Below are 19,184 nucleotides of genomic sequence, written 5' to 3'. Positions count from 1 at the left end.
GACAGGCAGTGTGTACCAATTAACACTTTCATTTCAATAAATCACCACAGGGCTCTTTTCTCCAAATGTACAGAAATGTATTTATTATTTCTGTTGTTTTTCATTGCCTTGATCAGCAAAAACACAGGGAAAATCAGTTTGAATATGTAACTAAATGCGCACACTTGAAAGTCAACAAGTAGTTGTAACGTTTCCTGCATGTAGGTCTGATAAGGACCTGGTGAACCAGGAGCGGTCAATGGCCATGCATAGACAGGAGGCCTCCGCCTCTAGAGCCACCGCTGGACAGAGAACCAAAGAGGTGGGTTGCGCACAAGTACACTACCCAAAGGGCACACACACACACACACACACACAGAGTACACAATTCACAAAGAGTTTACACATACGTATCTTGGGAGGTTTTTTTTTTTTAAGAACTTACATACTGTAACTTACATAACTTGTTACTCATTCTGTTGTAATATACTAAAGCACTCTATGTTGATGTGTAGTTCCTACTGATATATTGTTTAAACTCATTAATAGAACCAGCAGCTGTGGCTTGTATGTGCATGTGAGAGTGTGTGCTTGTATAAGTTGCATGTCTTGTAAATTTGTGTCACTCACTGTCAGTGTGTCTCTATGTGATAACCACATAGAACACATATACACACACACCGTCCCTCTCCACACACACACACACACACACACACACACACACACACACACACACACACACACACATCCCCATCACGTACCCAGACAACTGACGTGTTGTGGTGTGTGTGGTTGAGCAGGTGGGCCGACCCGGCCCCAAAAAGAAAGCCCGTATGTCTCGGACCCGCTCTGACTTCCTGACCCGCTGTAACTCCGAGGGGGCGGGCCAGTCGGACGATGACGACGTCGACACATTCTACACCCCCGCCCTGTCCTGCACGCTGCCCCTCCTCCCCCCGCCCCCCCTGACCCACCCCAAGGGGGGCACTGAGCCGGCCTGTTACAGTGACTCTGAAATGGTAAACGGACCCTGCAGGGGTTCAAGCGACCCCCCTCTTGTCCCCTGCCTCCTACTGACCCCCACCAATTTATTTTCTCTCTGGGGGCCATGCTTACTAGCCTGAGGGTACTCTTTTAACACGACTAACCCCATAGAACTAGCATCCTCCAACTTCGTTTAGTTTTTACCCACTGGACAGAGACATGTTTCTGTACTACCAGCTCGTTGCTTGACGCTCCTTTATTTCTCAGATAGGGGGAAAAACTAGTTATAATAAATAGTTTTAAATAGTTTGTCGCAACTAAAAAAACTTTACAGCGTGGCTGCAACTGTAAGTGGTAATGTCATGGTTTCAGATTTGTGTTTTCTCCCAAAGAGAATAATCATCCTTCATAAACACCCAGTACCCCTAACAAACCACAGATCTAGGATCAGATAACCTAACCCCTAACCTTAACCTTCATTTTGGAGGTTTAAAAGTTGATCTGACCTTGGAGCAGTAGTCAGGAGCTGACCTGGAGCTGATCTGACCCTTGGGCAGTAGTCTTGTGTCTACTCTGATCTTGTGACATCCGTCTAGTTGCTGGAAGAGGAGAAATGCAATGTCCCTCTCCTCTTAGCCTGGTCCCAGAACTGTTTGTGCTGTCTTGCTAACTCCTAAGGTTATCCCAAACAGATCTGGGACCAGGTTAGTCCAACTAGTCTTAGCCAGAAGTGCAATCGGTGATGCATGCTGGAACCTTCTACCATTGACACCATTTCATTAATACCTTTTATTATCTCCCTAACAGGTCTTTCCGAGCATGAGCACCCTCCCTCCCTCACCCAGTCATATCTATTTTAGTTTGAAATCGTAGTTTTCTGATCAAATATGTCTGTACTCTACATGTAAACATGTCTATGTCTCAGTATTCAGACATGTTAGATTGTTTGTGGACTGTTGGCTGTTGTTTTGTGCAGAATGAATGAGTGATGGATGGATGGCTGTAGGAACATCCAACGTGGATGTATTTCTTTGTTCTGAGATTCAGGTTTGATCGCACTGCCCTCTATAGGACAATGCATTTTCATGTCTCAAATGTGTCTCTTCTGCCTTTTCAGCATATGACTCAAAGACATGGCAAAATAGCCTGAGCGTTTTGATGCCCAATCAATCAATATTGAAAATATTTCACATCCCTATGTTTGGTATCAAGACTTACCTTGCTACACCCTAACTTTCTATTCTCCCAGGCTTCTCACAAGGAAGAGCATAAGAAGTTCCACAAGACTATGTCTTCAGGGGACCTGGGCAAGGTAGCAGCGCTTGGGAAGACATCCAGTCAGGATGGAAGGTAGCTACAGCACCCTCTCCTGCTCTCTAGCCCATATTACAGTAGCAAGACGCAATGTCTCAGTTGATAGAGCATGGCTCTTGCAACGTAAGGATTGTGGGTTCGATTCCCGGGACCACCCATACGAAAAATGGATTCACACAGGACGGTGGATACGTGTCTTCTAAATGGCATTTATTATTATTATTATATTACAATCATTATGCAGAGGCACAAATGGAGCTCATATTGTATTAAACAGACTATTACCCTTATACAAAGACAAATCCGAACCAGCACACACACTGGCGAATCTGGTCGGCCCAATCGAAATAGAATAAAGGTTTGTTCTAAACTGCCTGTGTTGACTCTGTTTGTGGCAGCAGAGTGCGAGGGAAGATGCGTTTCTGGGGCAAGGCCAAGCATGCAGAGAAGAAGCTGTCCAGAGAGAAGCAGCAGACCACCAGGAGTGAGTCCACACAGGGAGACTGCACCGACAAGACAGGTAATTACACTGTGTGTGCGCGCGCCCAATGGACAATAAAGTTGTTCATACCATGACATTGTTGAATACTTGTTTCTGCTGGCTTGACGGGCATTCTGGAGCGTGTGTTATTCCCCAATAACACATGGTATATTTGCACGGTAGAATTCAAATGTTTATAGTTTATTCTGACATGTTCTATGTTTGAGCTGCCTTTGAAAGTAAAAGTCGAATTGAAAACATAATTGGCATTGTTGAATTTGATATTAGGTCAGCTAGGACTGATCGGGTTTGCATCGAAACTAGAGTCTGTTTGTTTGGTTACCATGGCAGCTACTGACGCCATCTGGTAAACTTCCTAGCTAACGTTACTTCAGTGGATGTTGAACACATTTCTGCCGGCAAATGAACACGTTCTCTGGAAAACATCTTCCATGTTGTTCATCATTTTCCAGAGAACGAATAGCCCCTTGTTGATAATCATAGTGTATAACACTGGACATGCGACATTCCAACAAAAAGAAAGTCACATGCTTTATAAACAACAGGTGTAGACTAACAGTGAAATGCTTCATTAAGAGCCCTTCTGAACAAGACAGAGAAAAAATAATAACACAAGGAATAAATACAATAAAAAAATTTAAAAAATATTATTTAACCAGGCAAGTCTGTTAAGAACAAATTCTTATTTACAAGGATGGCCAAACTCTAACACAAGGGACTCCCAATCAACACTGGTTGTGATACAGCCTGTAGTGACGGCTCTAGCACTGAGATGCAGTGCCTTAGTCTGCTGTGCTACTCGGGAGCCCCATGATTAACAATAACTTGGCTATATACACTGGGTACCAGCACCGAGTCGATTTGCAGGGGTACAAGGTAATTGAGGTACAGTGGGGCAAAAAAGTATTTAGTCAGCCACCAATTGTGCAAGTTCTCCCACTTAAAAAGATGAGGCCTGTCATTTTCATCATAGGTACACTTCATCTATGACAGACAAAATGAGAAAAAAAAATTCCACCATAATTTGCAAATAAATTCATTAAAAATCCTACAATGTGATTTTCTGGATTTTTTTTTCTCATTTTGTCTGTCATAGTTGAAGTGTACAAATACAAATACAATACTTTCGCAAGGCACTGTATATGCACAGGTTATAAACTGAAAATGACGTCAGCGTTTTCTAAATGTTCCGTCTCTTCTTGACACTGGTAGAAAGGCTCTATAGCTCTCAAGCCTTCCCTCCTCGCCTAGAGCCAAGGTCAGTCAGTGTAGATAAGCATTCTAGACAGTCTGGAGATTTAGTTCCTTCATTTGTACCAAGGAACAGACCGTCATTGTTCTAAACTCTTGACCACATTCACTACATTATATTCAATACTGGGATCAGGAGAGAAAATTCATACATGTTACAGTAGCATAATAGTATTCTGATTAGTACATCCTGATTGAAAAGTATACATAATTAGTCATTATAGATAAAAATTCCCTTAACATATCCACCCTTTGATTAAACATTATACATCCAATCACATATTGTAGTTATATTGTAATATTAAAAAGCCTATTTCTATTTTTATTAGAGATATTTCTTGTCATCAAAACATCACCTGAACATAACCCAACACTTGCATTCGCCATAATTGTTTCTCAGGCCTACATCAGAATCATAACTCTTCTTATCAGGATTTTCGTTACAATCTTCATAAAAAAACAGTCTATTATTGAAACGGAATACAACCTAGCCTCCCTAAACATCAAAAATGGTCTCTTCAAACAAATTCCCAGCAACTGAAGGATCCAGATTCGTCCACTTGTCCTGTAGACATACATTCAGCACTCCGCGGGTCAGAACCTGGAATCCCCTGGTACCTCACCATCTATTTTCATCGATTTCTCCAGAGTCCTGGAAATAATGCCTCATACACAGGGAATTAGACAACAGCCCCATAAAACTAAAACAGTCACACAGGTGAATGTAGCCCATAATACAGTGATCATAATATTTTTTCCCATTTTCCGAACATACTATCAAACCAATTCTTCACAACAGTATCTCGGACCTGCCTGGTGTGTTCCTTATTCTTCATGATGCTCTCTGCGCTTTTAACGGACCTCTGAGACTATCACAGTGCAGGTGCATTTCTACAGAGACTTGATTACACACAGGTGGATTGTATTTATCATCATTAGTCATTTAGGTCAACATTGGATCATTCAGAGATCCTCACTGAACTACTGGAGAGCGTTTGCTGCACTGAAAGTAAAGGGGCTGAATAATTTTGCACGCCCAATTTTGGATTTGTTAAAAAAGTTTGAAATATCCAATAAATGTTGTTCCACGTCATGATTGTGTCCCACTTGTTGTTGATTCTTCACAAAAAAATACAGTTTTATATCTTTATGTTTGAAGCCTGAAATGTGGCAAAAGGTCGCAAAGTTCAAGGGGGCCGAATACTTTCGCAAGGCACTGTATGCCATAATAGCTCAGAGTCCTAGACTGCCATGTAGTTAGAGACCCCATTTGGTCTTCATAAACCCCATTGAGAGATCCTTCCCAACCTCTACTCTAACTTCCTGTCTACCCAGATCTAGGGATCTCTTATGCTTGTTTTTGGAACAAAATCCTCATTGTCTAATCCATGGGTCAAATTACCACTCTCCGCATACTCAAGTAGGACGTGCTGTATCAGGAATATGTTACCCACGATAAGACAGCTCAGACGAACAGCTTCCATGTGAAGCCCCACCCTCTCCCCGAGAACACATCACTAGCAAGAGCCAGACACACCTTCACTTCTATGAACAAAAACAGGGGTGATAGGACAGGGAGGATTACTTCATTCGAGAGATGGCCCCCGGAATTCTGTTAATTCCAGTTCTCCTCTCGAACACTGTTTATTGTTCGACAGTTCAATATGTCTTACCCTCCCGCCGTGCGATATGAATCCGGGTAGCTTTTTCAGCTAGCTGTCACCAGGAGTCCTTGGTATGGTCCCCCCAACAAGCCTCTGGGACTGGATTGAGTGACTTCACCTGTAGTTCACCTGTAATGCATAAAATCCTGGACATACAGGCTTGGTTAACAAACAGTTTCTCATATGTTTTATCTGATTATATCTTTAACTTCTAGGTCTATTTGTTAGCTACATTTTTTTTTTTTTTTAATTATTCGTTTCTTATCCAATAGGCCACTAACTTACCCACCCCCCTTTTTGATACCTGGCTCTGCCCAGGTAACAACCTTATATACCCTAAATAATGACTTAGGTAGAATTAGTAAATTATCCTTATATTCTGACATTATCATGTATGTCCAATTCTCCCTTGGGCATCCATTCATATCAATCCTGTATCAATTCTCTGTCAAGTGTCTTATCTAGTTTAAGAAGTATCTGTGCTATTTATATATGTTCTTAAATATATATATTTACCGATTTAAACAGTAATTCCTTTCTCTCCTATCTCTCAAAATGCCACTAAGCGTCTCACTGTTTGACTATCTAAAATCATTGATTTTAGAAAAAAACATGTCTATAAGTGGCCATCTCTAAAGTCCTTACATTTCCTTAATCAATCTATCTTAATCCTTACAATAATCCTTAATCACCACAGATGTCCTATATTCCTGTTAAATTTAATAATATTTAAAAGACCTCCTAATGGTTAACCAGAGCCTGAACAAATGCTAACCATATCGAAATCCTTCCTACACTTTACAAGCTCTTTCCTTCAGGGATCCTCAGTATTCTATCTGACAATAACATGAATTTAATATATGTTACATAGTGTGGAATACCTTATCTACAGTAATTTATCACCCCTATTTATTCTCAATGATAAATATAACTATTTTCTGTTGTAAAATCAAATCCATAATAGCCATTTCAAAAACTTCACAGCTAATATTGTAAATCAGAATCCTGAAACACTTTCTCTTCAGTGATTCAAACAATAATTCTAAACCCCAAACTAAAACTCCATTATAACTATTTTATCTTAAAATTACTAACCCAACTGACCACAATTCATTATACAAATGGCTCTCCCCCGGGGCTGATCTGACCCCAAAAGATAGCCATGATAAGGTCAATAGGTCATACCACCCTTTTATAGTCATGTTCCATACTACATTAGACATATTAAAGAACCCTTTATCCTTAAAATAAAAACATCACTTGTGTAACTAAAACTCATGAAATAAAAACTAATTTATGAGTGTACCCTTTTAAAATACCTTGTCCCTGGGAACAGGGAAATCCCCTTAACCCAAACTTTTACTACAACAACGAAACCTAATAATTCTGATAACCCCTTCACATCATTTGTTTTAAATCTCTCGATCTTTCATGTAACTCATTCAGTCTATCTTCAAATTGTCGTCCCAAAATATTTTATACACTGCCATACACTCAAACCACTGTGATAAACATGCACTGTCCCTTTAAGATAAGACATATACTTGTTCCCCGTAATGAAAAACAGATAGTATTTTTAGAATATGTTAACTTCTTGTTCGAAGTCACTGGCGTTACCTAACCAAAAATCAATACTCGGAAAAACAATCCCAACTTTTTACGATTTAAACTATTCTTACCTATTTTATAGTCCAAAGCGTTGCACTTCTCCCTTTTAAAAAAAAATATGTATTTGGAACTTTTAGCCACTTTTGAAAAGTAACTCTAAGCTATAATGCACGCATTTTCCCTCTAAATGCCACAACCCCTTTTCTCTGTTTAAATTTGAGGAACGATGTTGTTCAACATGAAACGACAACGCAAATCTGCCTGCCTCTGTAAAATATATATTCCCTATTCAGATTGAGTTCAGTTTTAAATTCTAATCATCAAAGTAAAACCAACCAAACTTCTCAACTTTCTATTCCCTAACATTTAAACGTACCATGTTTTGTGCTAAATTTATCGTATGTCCGTTGATTCATAAAGAGCTATGACATCCGGATAGCACGAAATTGTATCGTATCTCTCCGTTATTCCCTACATTTAACTTTAGGTGACTTTCTCTTCTATGATACATTTATTTAACTTAACCCAAACTTTTACTACAACAACGAAACCTAATCATTATGATAATCCCTTCACATCATTTGTTTTAAATCTCTCGATGTTTCATGTAACTCATTCAGTCTATCTTCAAATTGTCGTCCCAAAATATTTTATACACTGTCATACACTCAAACCACTGTGATAAACATGCACTGTCCCTTTAAGATAAGACATATACTTGTTCCCCGTAAAGAAAAACAGATAGTGTTTTTTAGAATACGTTAACTTCTAGTTCGAATTCCCTGGCGTTACCTAACCAAAAATCAATACTCGGAAAAACAATCACAACTTTTTATGATTAAACTATTCTTACCATGTTTTGTGCTAAATTTATCATATGTCAGTCGATTCATAAATAGCTATAACATCCGGATAGCACGAAATTGTATCGTATCTCTCCGTTATTCCCTACATTTAACTTTAGGTGCCTTTCTCTTCTATGATAATTTATTTAAATACGACTCCCATCTCAATACATTATTCCACCAGATCATTTTGGGCCAAATAGCGTATTACATCGAAATTGTCTCGCCATTATTTTTAATGCCTTTTTTCAATTCAATCTAAAACACATAATAAACGTTCAGTTCATATCTTTTACAAACACTAGCGACCGTATTTTTTTCAGGCAAAACATACAAATATATGAATTATAATCTAATATCAGTTTTAGTTAACCGCCTCGGCTGGGAACCGAACCGTGGATTGCCGTTGGTAAGACTGCTGCGCTCACCACTATACCACCAACACTGGAACTGACTAAGATTCTCCGCAAATAGACCTATCTTCTCTGTTTAAATTTGTAACTCCGGCCTCTGGACAACAGAAAATAGCCCTAATTTAACGACCCAAAGTTTTCCCTCAGTTAGGATTCTCCTTAATCTTGTTCTCTTTGTATCTGACCCTTCCTTTTTTTTACCCGATTGTCACCTCTGACCTTCCCCACAGTTAAATTACAACCTTGTTGACGACATTTGCAGGGAGTGTTACACTCCTGGGCGAAATGTCCAATTTCGTTACAATTAAAACATTTTATATTTTTCTTTTGACTCACCTTATCCACTTTTCTCGACTTTATTCCCTTCTCGAACTCCATTATACCTCCCTCGGCTTCAGCGGGATCCACATACATGGGTGGTAATTTCACAGGTAGCTCCTGCAGCCGTATTCTTACAACCACTATTTCGTCGACTGGATTCTCTCTGTATTGTTGGTCAAATCGAGAAAGATATCGTTTGTTACCCTCACCTCCACCCAATTGGTTAACTTTTTCATCTGCGGGAGCGGAGGGCAGCGCCTCTCGAGTCTTGTCAGATTTAACCTTTTTTCCTGCGCCTCCAACTCTCTTTTTTGCTTCCGAAAGCCAAACTCCGGCTGTGTATAACCCGTTTATTCTGCTTTTTCACATTATTTCCACATTCCTTATGTATCTGTTTTAAATCAAATCAAATCAAATTTTATTTGTCACATACACATGGTTAGCAGATGTTAATGCGAGTGTAGCGAAATGCTTGTGCTTCTAGTTCCGACAATGCAGTAATAACCAACAAGTAATCTAACTAACAATTCCAAAACTACTGTCTTATACACAGTGTAAGGGGATAAAGAATATGTACATAAGGATATATGAATGAGTGATGGTACAGAGCAGCATAGGCAAGATACAGTAGATGGTATCGAGTACAGTATATACATATGAGATGAGTATGTAAACAAAGTGGCATAGTTAAAGTGGCTAGTGATACATGTATTACATAAGGATGCAGTCGATGATATAGAGTACAGTATATACGTATGCATATGAGATGAATAATGTAGGGTAAGTGACATTATATAAGGTAGCATTGTTTAAAGTGACTAGTGATATGTTTACATCATTTCCCATCAATTCCCATTATTAAAGTGGCTGGAGTTGAGTCAGTGTCAGTGTGTTGGCAGCAGCCACTCAATGTTAGTGGTGGCTGTTTAACAGTCTGATGGCCTTGAGATAGAAGCTGTTTTTCAGTCTCTCGGTCCCAGCTTTGATGCACCTGTACTGACCTCGCCTTCTGGATGATAGCGGGGTGAACAGGCAGTGGCTCGGGTGGTTGATGTCCTTGATGATCTTTATGGCCTCCCTGTAACATTGGGTGGTGTAGGTGTCCTGGAGGGCAGGTAGTTTGCCCCCGGTCATGCGTTGTGCAGACCTCACTACCCTCTGGAGAGCCTTACGGTTGAGGGCGGAGCAGTTGCCGTACCAGGCGGTGATACAGCCCGACAGGATGCTCTCGATTGTGCATCTGTAGAAGTTTGTGAGTGCTTTTGGTGACAAGCCGAATTTCTTCAGCCTCCTGAGGTTGAAGAGGCGCTGCTGCGCTTTCTTCACGATGCTGTCTGTGTGAGTGGACCAATTCAGTTTGTCTGTGATGTGTATGCTGAGGAACTTAAAACTTGCTACCCTCTCCACTACTGTTCCATCGATGTGGATAGGGGGTGTTCCCTCTGCTGTTTCCTGAAGTCCACAATCATCTCCTTAGTTTTGTTGACGTTGAGTGTGAGGTTATTTTCCTGACACCACACTCCGAGGGCCCTCACCTCCTCCCTGTAGGCCATCTCGTCGTTGTTGGTAATCAAGCCTACCACTGTTGTGTCGTCCGCAAACTTGATGATTGAGTTGGAGGCGTGCGTGGCCACGCAGTCGTGGGTGAACAGGGAGTACAGGAGAGGGCTCAGAACGCCCTTGTGGGGCCCCAGTGTTGAGGATCAGCGGGGAGGAGATGTTGTTGCCTACCCTCACCATCTGGGGGCGGCCCGTCAGGAAGTCCAGTACCCAGTTGCACAGGGCGGGGTCGAGACCCAGGGTCTCGAGCTTGATGACGAGCTTGGAGGGTACTATGGTGTTGAATGCCGAGCTGTAGTCGATGAACAGCATTCTCACATAGGTATTCCTCTTGTCCAGATGGGTTAGGGCAGTGTGCAGTGTGGTTGAGATTGCATCGTCTGTGGACCTATTTGGGCGGTAAGCAAATTGGAGTGGGTCTAGGGTGTCAGGTAGGGTGGAGGTGATATGGTCCTTGACTAGTCTCTCAAAGCACTTCATGATGACGGATGTGAGTGCTACGGGCGGTAGTCGTTTAGCTCAGTTACCTTAGCTTTCTTGGGAACAGGAACAATGGTGGCCCTCTTGAAGCATGTGGGAACAGCAGACTGGTATAGGGATTGATTGAATATGTCCGTAAACACACCGGCCAGCTGGTCTGCGCACGCTCTGAGGGCGCGGCTGGGGATGCCGTCTGGGCCTGCAGCCTTGCGAGGGTTAACACGTTTAAATGTCTTACTCACCTCGGCTGCAGTGAAGGAGAGACCGCATGTTTTCTTTGCAGGCCGTGTCAGTGGCACTGTATTGTCCTCAAAGCGGGCAAAAAAGTTATTTAGTCTGCCTGGGAGCAAGACATCCTGGTCCGTGACTGGGCTGGATTTCTTCCTGTAGTCCGTGATTGACTGTAGACCCTGCCACATGCCTCTTGTGTCTGAGCCGTGATTCCAGCTTTTCTACATTTAGACGGCCATCAAAATCGTATTTCTTTCTCCATCTTAGACCAAAATCAATGTTTCTCTTGTCTCTCTGTTCCATATACCGCTCGTCTCCCGTTAGTTCCGCCGCTTCTTTTGAGGCATTTCCACCCATTCTTACCGTTACTTAGCTATGGTATTTAATCACTTATCTATGCCTTTCTATATTTCATTTTAAATCCTGTGTGCGTGTCTTTCTACGAATTTGCAATTTACCGTTACTTAGTTACTTTTAGTCCTTTTCTGTCTGACTATGTGTGTGTCTCTTTAAAGAGAATCAGTATGTATTTTCCTTCCTGTGAACCACGTCTATAGAATACTTTTGATCGGACATTACATTTCACCCGTAGGATATTCTCCTTGGGACTTTCAACATTAATGTCTCATATCTCACTACTCTAGACTAAGTTAACCTCATCCTTTGATATTAATTTCTTTCAGCATTGTACAGGTTCAATTATTCTGTTTGCCTAGAATTACCCTGCCTTCTCACCAAGCCTAATTTATCCTCACCTGTTTTATATATATCTTATCTGCTACTTCTTGATAGTCAGACTACTTCACATATACAGAGACTACTCAGGTTCACACTTTATTTAGGTATGTTTTTTGAATTAATGGCTATCCTATTTGTACGGATCTGTCACCGTACCTGCCGTCTGTAGTGTATACCAGCCTATTTTTAACCTCAATCCAGAAGCCAGGTCTTTTTAATAACGTGCACGATTTTTCCGGCGTACGACCTCCAGATGGCAGGGACGGATTTTTAGATCCCGGCTTCGAAGGACCAATTGTTGAAGGAATTGAATTCCTCTGTATTAATTCCCAATTAAAATTAAACACTCTGTCAATTCATAAGAATTTGTAAGACCCTTATTTTATAGGAATGGACAGAGCCCGGTCTTAAAAGTCAAGTAACAGCCTTTATTCAAGAGAGTACTGAGTACATACACATTTTAACACCGGTTATAAACTGAAAATGACGTCAGCGTTTTCTAAATGTTCCGTCTCTTCTTGACACTGGTAGAAAGGCTCTATAGCTCTCAAGCCTTCCCTCCTCGCCTAGAGCCAAGGTCAGTCAGTGTAGATAAGCATTCTAGACAGTCTGGAGATTTAGTTAATTCATTTGTACCAAGGAACAGACCGTCATTGTTCTAAACTCTTGAACACATTCACTACATTATATTCAATACTGGGATCAAGAGAGCAAATTCATACATGTACAGTAGCATAATAGTATTCTGATTAGTACATCCTGATTGAAATGTATACATAATTAGTCATTATAGATCAAAGAAAATCCCTTAACAGAGGTGTTCAGTCCTAGGGTTCTGTGCTTAGTGATGAGCTTGGAGGGCACTATGGTGTTGGAAAACTGAGCTGTAGTCAATGAACAGCGTTCTCACATAGGTGTTCCTCTTGTCCAGGTGGGAGAGGCTCGTATGAGGTGCGAAAGGAATTGTGTCATCTGTGGATCTGTTGGGGCGGTATGCAAATTGGAGTGGGTCCAAGGTGTCTTGGATGATGGTGTTGATGTGAGCCATGACCAGTCTTTCAAAGCACTTTATGGCTACAGATGAGTGCTACGGCGCTAGTCATTTAGACAAGATATCTTGGCATTCTTGGTCACAGGGACTATGGTGGTCTGCTTGAAACATGTAGTTATTTCAGACTGGGTTAGGAAGATGATGAAAAAGTCACTGAAGACACCCGCCAGCTGGTCAGCGCATGCCCCGAAGTACACTTCCTGGTAATCTGTCCGGCCCACGGCTTTGTGAATGTTAACCTGTTTAAATGTCCTATTCACATCGGCTAAAGAGAGCGAGATAACACAACTTCGTCCGGAACTGCTGGTGCTCTCATGTATGGTTCAGTGAATGTTCCCTCGAAGCGAGCATAGAAGGCATTTAGCTTGTCTGGTAGGCTCACATCAATGGGCGGCTCGCGGCTTGGTTTTCCATTGTAATCTGTGATAGTTTGCAAGCCCTGCCACATCCAACGAGCGTCAGAGCCGGCATGGTAGGATTAGTCCCGTATTAACATTTGTGTGTTTTGTTGGCTTGTCGGAGGTTGTAGCGGGATTTCTTCTAAGCTTCTGGGTTAGTGTCCCACTCCTTGAAAGTGGCAGCTTTTTGGGATATGTACGTACAGTCACTGTGGGGATGTAGTCATCAATGCACTTATTAGTGAAGCCGGTGACTTGATGTGGTGAACTCTTCAATGTTATCAATGAACACATTCCAGTCTGTGCTAGCGAAGCAGTCCTGCAGCTTAGCATCCGCTTCATCGGGCCACTTCCACATTGAGTGCGTCAGTGGTACTTTTTGAGTTAAGAGTTTTTGCTTGTAATACGGTATCAGGAGGATAAAGTTTTTGGTCATATTTGTCAAAGGGAGGGTGAGGAAGAGCCTTGTATGTGTTTTTGATTGTGGATTAAAGGTGATCTAGAGGTTTGCTGCCTCTAGTGGCACAGGTGACGTGCTGTTAAAAAATACAACTGAATAGAAAACCAAAACAATTGTCTTCACAACACAGTTACTGTGTCTTTGTCTCTCTGTGATTTGCGGGTCAAGATGGCACGTCATCTCCCCCCCACAGTCCCGACCTGACTGCAACCGGGGGCCGGGATTCCAAGGAGAACAAGGACCCCTCTCCCAAAGTGAGGCGGAGACGCAGCGTCAAGATCAGCAGCGTTACCCTGGAGCCCGCCCAGTGGCAGAACGATGCGCTGCACATCCTCACCAACGCCCATGACTACAGGAGCATGAATGACTTCCTCATGAAGAAGGTAGACAGACTATGTATACCTGTCTGTCTTACAAACACTCTCAAGTAAATGCACAGGGCACTACAGAAAACTGTTGGTTTCCTAATTTAAGATGATACACAATACACACACATAGAGATGCACGCTCACACATACAGAAGTGTACACATACAGTGCGTTCAGAAAGTATTCAGACCCCCTCCCTTTTTCCAAATTTTGTTTCGTTACAGCCTTGTTCTAAAATGGATTAGATAAAATAAAAAATCCTCAATCTACACACAATAATCAATAATGACAAAGCGAAAACAGGTTTTTAGACATTTCTGCAAATGTATTACAAATTTAAAAAACAGATGCCTTATTTACATAAGTATTCAGACCTTTTGCTATGAGACTCGAAATTGAGCTCATGTGCATCTTGTTTCCATTGATCCTCCTTGAGATGTTTCGACAACCTGATTGGAGTCCAGCTGTGGTACATTCAATTGATTGGACATGATTTGGAAAGGCACACACCTGTCTATATAAGGTCCCACAGTTGACAGTGCATGTCAGAGCAAAAACGAAGCCATGAGGTCGAAGGAATTATCCGTAGAGCTCAGAGACAGGATTGTGTTGAGGCACCGATCTGGGGAAGGGTACCAAAAAAGTTCTGCAGCATTGAAGGTCCCCAAGAACACAGTGGCCTCTATCATTCTTAAATGAAAGAAGTTTGGAACCACCAAGACTCTTCCTAGAGCTGGAGACCTGGCCAAACCGAGCAATCAGGGGAGAAGGGCCTTGGTCAGGGAACTTCCAGAAGGACAACCATTTCTGCAGCACTCCACCAATCAGGCCTCTATGGTAGAGTGGCCAGATGGAAGCCACTCTTCATTAAAATGCACCTGAAAAAAAAAACCTGCTTGGAATTTGCCAAAAGGCACCTAAAGACTGTCAGACCATGAGAAACGAGATTCTCTGTTCAGATGAAACCGAAATTGAACTGTTTGGCTTGAATGCCAAGCATCAAGTTTGGAGGAAACCTGGAACCATCCCAATGCTGAAGCATGGTGGGTTCAAGCCAGAGCCCGGACTTGAACCCGATCGAACATCTCTGGAGAGACCTGAAAATACCTGTGCAGCAACGCTCCCTGTCCAACCTGACAGAGCTTGAGAGGATCTGCCAGGAAGAACGTGGGAAACTCCCCAAATACAGGTCTGCCAAGCTTCTAGCATCATACCCAAGAGGACTCAAGGCTGTAAGTACTGAGTAAAGGCTATGAATACTTATGTAAATGTTATATTTCAGTTTTTTTTTTAATATAAATGAGCAAACATTTCTAAAAACATGTTTTTGTTTTGTCATTATGGGCTATTGTGTATAGATTGATGATGGGGGGGAAAAAAGCAAATTATTCATTTATAGAATACGGCTGTAACGTAACAAAATGGGGAGAAAGTCACGGGGGCCTGAATTTTTCCGAATGAATTGTACATTCACCAACATTCACGTATTCTCAAATGCAGTCGTGTAAATGACTTCATCATTAAAGGTGGACTCAGCGATCGGTTGCAGATGCAGACCGTAAACAGCATAATGGGTCGTTGTAGCGTGAGGCTCAACTTCTCCGCAGTTTTGGTCCTGTGGCTATACCAGGCTGCAACAGCATGATGCGAACCCGTGCACACACACACAGACATTGTGTGCGACTGTGCGAGAGCAATGTCTCACACACACACACACACACACACACACACACACACACACATCACAAGAATGCTACAGCAGTGCTGTATTGTACTATACCGTATAATACGATAGTCACATATTTACACAGCAGCAGCATACTTTAGGTTTCGTAGACTACAGCATTTGATGAGTTTGATGAAGGAAACCTGCAATTATTTTGACCGATTTATTGTACCACATAGATCAATGACCTGGACTCTGAGGATGGCAAGAAGGACACCTTGGTGGACGTGGTCTTCAAGAAGGCTCTGAAGGAGTTCCGCCTCAACATATTCAACTCCTATTCGACCGCTCTGGCTGTGAGTACCACTATGGTTGTTTCGCTGTCATTTCAAGTTTGATGGTATGTACAGGATACACATGGTGTACACCGTCCAACAAAATGCTTACTTGCAGGTTCCTTCACAACAGTAATAAGAAATAACAAAAGATAAGAATATGAACATAAAGTTAATGGCTCAGTAGAATAGAATAAACATTTTATTATAAGTATAATATAGGAAGGCACAATTTATAGTACAGTAATTACACGTGTATCAGCGAAAAGGGAGATTAGCAATTAAATATGAGTCTAGTAGCAGCATCTGTGATGGGTGTGTGTGTATGTTAGTTGGGCTGTTACGGTGACTGTATTTCTGCCACACTGGCAGTCACCTGTCATGACCGCCGTCACATTCCACATGACCGTTGAGTCACGGTAACTAGGCTTCTCCAAAAATGTGCTCTGATGCCCGCTGTTGGTCATTAGAAGGCTACGAAAAAACTTTCTAGCGGCCTGATACTCAGTGCTATATTGTCCCTTTAATCATTCTGTCATCAATGTAAATGCAATGGAAAATCAAATCGGACACTTCATGAGAGCCCTGGCATTCAGAGTTTGAGCGGAGTAGGATCACCTCTTGTGTATAAAGAGCCAACTCCTCATAGCTGGTTGATGCATGGAATAAAATGTGTGTTCCTGTAAGCCCATGTTGCGCAACATTTCTATAGGCGTTTGATGGCCTCTTTTAAAAAGAGGAGGATACCATCAGCTTTCTATAGGCTTGCTATATTTATTTCTCAACTTTCCTAATATTAAGCACATTGCTTTCCTTTACAACCTGAGTAGCCTACCTGGCTGGCATGAAAATGAACTGCAGGAAAAGCATCCTCCTTTCGCTATTTAAGTGCATACCGATGACATGTCTATTGGTCCATTATAAATCAAACTAATTTCACACACATATTATTTAGTATATGTAAAGTCTCGATTAAATTCAGAATAGTCTGATAGGTGAGAATTGTATCACTGTTTGTGTGCAGTTTAAGGCAAGAAACAACGCATGCATTTTCCCCCAAACGTTTCCAAATCATAGTTGCATGCATCATGTCATGTAGCATAGCCCATATTTTGATAAGATTTGTATCACAGCTGAAGTGGCCAAATAAAGTGAGCTTTTATTGGGACAGTGACACATTTTGTGTTTTGGCTTTGTACTCGAGCACTTTGGATTTGAAATGATACAATGACTATGAGGTTAAAGTGCAGACTGTCAGCTTTAATTTGAGGGTATTTTCCATCCATATCGGGTGAACCGTTTAGAAATTACAGACCTTTTTGTACATAGTCCCCCTATTTTAGGGGACCAAAAGTATTGGGACAAATTCACCTATGTGTAGTAAAAAGTTTAGTATTTGTTTCTACGGAACAATTTCCGTACCAGGCCGTGATGCCACCGGTCGAGACGCTCTCAATGGTGCAGCTGTAGTATTTGGGGACCCGGGGGTGGCATGCCAATATTCTTCAGCCACCTTAGGAAATAGAGATGCTGTTGCACCCTCTTGACAACAGTGGTGGTGTTGTTGGTCCATGGCAAGTCCTCGGTGGACGCAGAGGAACTAAAAACTGCTGACTCGTTGATGTGGACCAGGGCGTGTTCCCCCTTCTGCTTCCTGAAGTCAACAATCAATTCCTTTGTTTTGCTGACGTTGAGGGAGGGGTTCTTGTCCTAGCACCACAAACACTTACCTCCACCCTATAGGCTGACTCGTCGTTGTTGGTTATCAGGCCTACAACCGTGGTTTCGTCAGCAAACTTGATGGTGGAGTTGGTGCCGCGAAAAGCCACGCAGTCGTATCTGAACAGGGAGTACAGCAGAGGGCTGAGGACACAACCCTGTGTAAAGAGTCAGTGTGGAGGAGGTATTGCCAATCCTCACAGCCTGTGATCTGCCCATCAGGAACTTCAGGATCCAGTTGTAGAGGGTACTGCCCAGACCCAGGACTCTGTACTTGGTGATGAGCTTGGAGTGAACAATAGTGTTGAATGCTGAACTGTACTCAATGAACAGCATTCTCACATAGGTGTTCCTCTTGTCCAAAGAGAAAATTGGAGTGGGTCCAGTGTGCCTGGCATGCTGGCCTTGATGTGGGCCATGACCAACCTCTCAAAGCATTTCATGATGAAAGGGGTGAGTGCGATGGGGCGATAGTCATTTGGCCATGCCACCTTGGTTTTCTTGGGCACTGGTCACAATCACTTTTACAGTGGGCCTCAAGGTACTGGGCACCCCCAATCACAACCGTTATTGACCACGAATGCTTCTTTACTTGGACAGTGGCTGACTGTATTGTAGCACATGAATCGATTTTTGTAATCTTGCCTCCCTCACTACTACTTTCCTCCTCATCTCTGCCTGTCCCATACTACTTTAGACGGTAGTACTGTCATCAATTGCATTATAACACTCTCTCACAAGATCTCAAAACTCTTTGCAGTAACACATATGGGCTTTTTTCCCGCTAATATCTTCTTCTCCTCATTCCCTCATCCCAATCCCCCCCCTCATCTCTTCCTCCTCCCCCTTTCCCTCTCCTCCAGATGGATGACGGTAAGAGTATCCGCTATAAGGACCTGTACGCCCTGTTTGAACACATCCTGGAGAAGAGCATGCGGCTGGAGCAGAGGGACTGGAGCGAGTCGCCTGTCAAGGTCTGGGTCAACACCTTCAAGGTCTTCCTGGATGAGTTCATGACCGAGTACAAGCCCATGGACAGCACCATCGGCAAGGTAGGGTTTGTGTGAGCGGGTGGAAGGATTTTGGCTGGCTGGGTGGGTGGGTGTGCTTGCGTCCGTACATGTGTCAATGCGTGTGTGTTGTTTTTTTAGAATGTGCTTCGACAGGTCAGTCCCATTTGAGATGGAAATCCTATAGCAGTCTTACAAGCTGATGCATGGCATGTTGGATCAGTGTTAATTTTGTCAACAGAAGTAGTGACAGCAGTTCGAAGGACACGCGACACCCGGCACACACA

The 19,184-nt window shown here is 42.3% G+C and overlaps 1 protein-coding gene across 10 annotated transcripts in view; it reads left to right on the top strand.

The window, feature by feature from the left end:
- The window catches only part of myo9ab (myosin IXAb), a 177,179-nt gene that overhangs the window by 139,012 nt on the left and 18,983 nt on the right, over window positions 1-19,184 (top strand). For 7 of the 10 annotated variants that reach the window (XM_042301305.1, XM_042301309.1, XM_042301308.1 and 4 more), the window contains 7 exons: window positions 205-301; window positions 780-998; window positions 2,213-2,313; window positions 2,676-2,797; window positions 13,968-14,182; window positions 16,073-16,189; window positions 18,751-18,939. In XM_042301305.1, coding sequence (XP_042157239.1) covers window positions 205-301; window positions 780-998; window positions 2,213-2,313; window positions 2,676-2,797; window positions 13,968-14,182; window positions 16,073-16,189; window positions 18,751-18,939 — 1,060 coding nt within the window. The remainder of the gene's footprint in view (window positions 1-204; window positions 302-779; window positions 999-2,212; window positions 2,314-2,675; window positions 2,798-13,967; window positions 14,183-16,072; window positions 16,190-18,750; window positions 18,940-19,184) is intronic. The other 3 variants (XM_042301306.1, XM_042301312.1, XM_042301311.1) reach the window with 3 other exon arrangements.

Source organism: Oncorhynchus tshawytscha, linkage group LG19, assembly GCF_018296145.1.
Source record: "Oncorhynchus tshawytscha isolate Ot180627B linkage group LG19, Otsh_v2.0, whole genome shotgun sequence".
NCBI classification, from domain to species: domain Eukaryota; kingdom Metazoa; phylum Chordata; class Actinopteri; order Salmoniformes; family Salmonidae; genus Oncorhynchus; species Oncorhynchus tshawytscha.
Note: the sequence above shows the minus strand (reverse complement) of the source record. Positions and strands in the feature narration are given on the sequence as shown.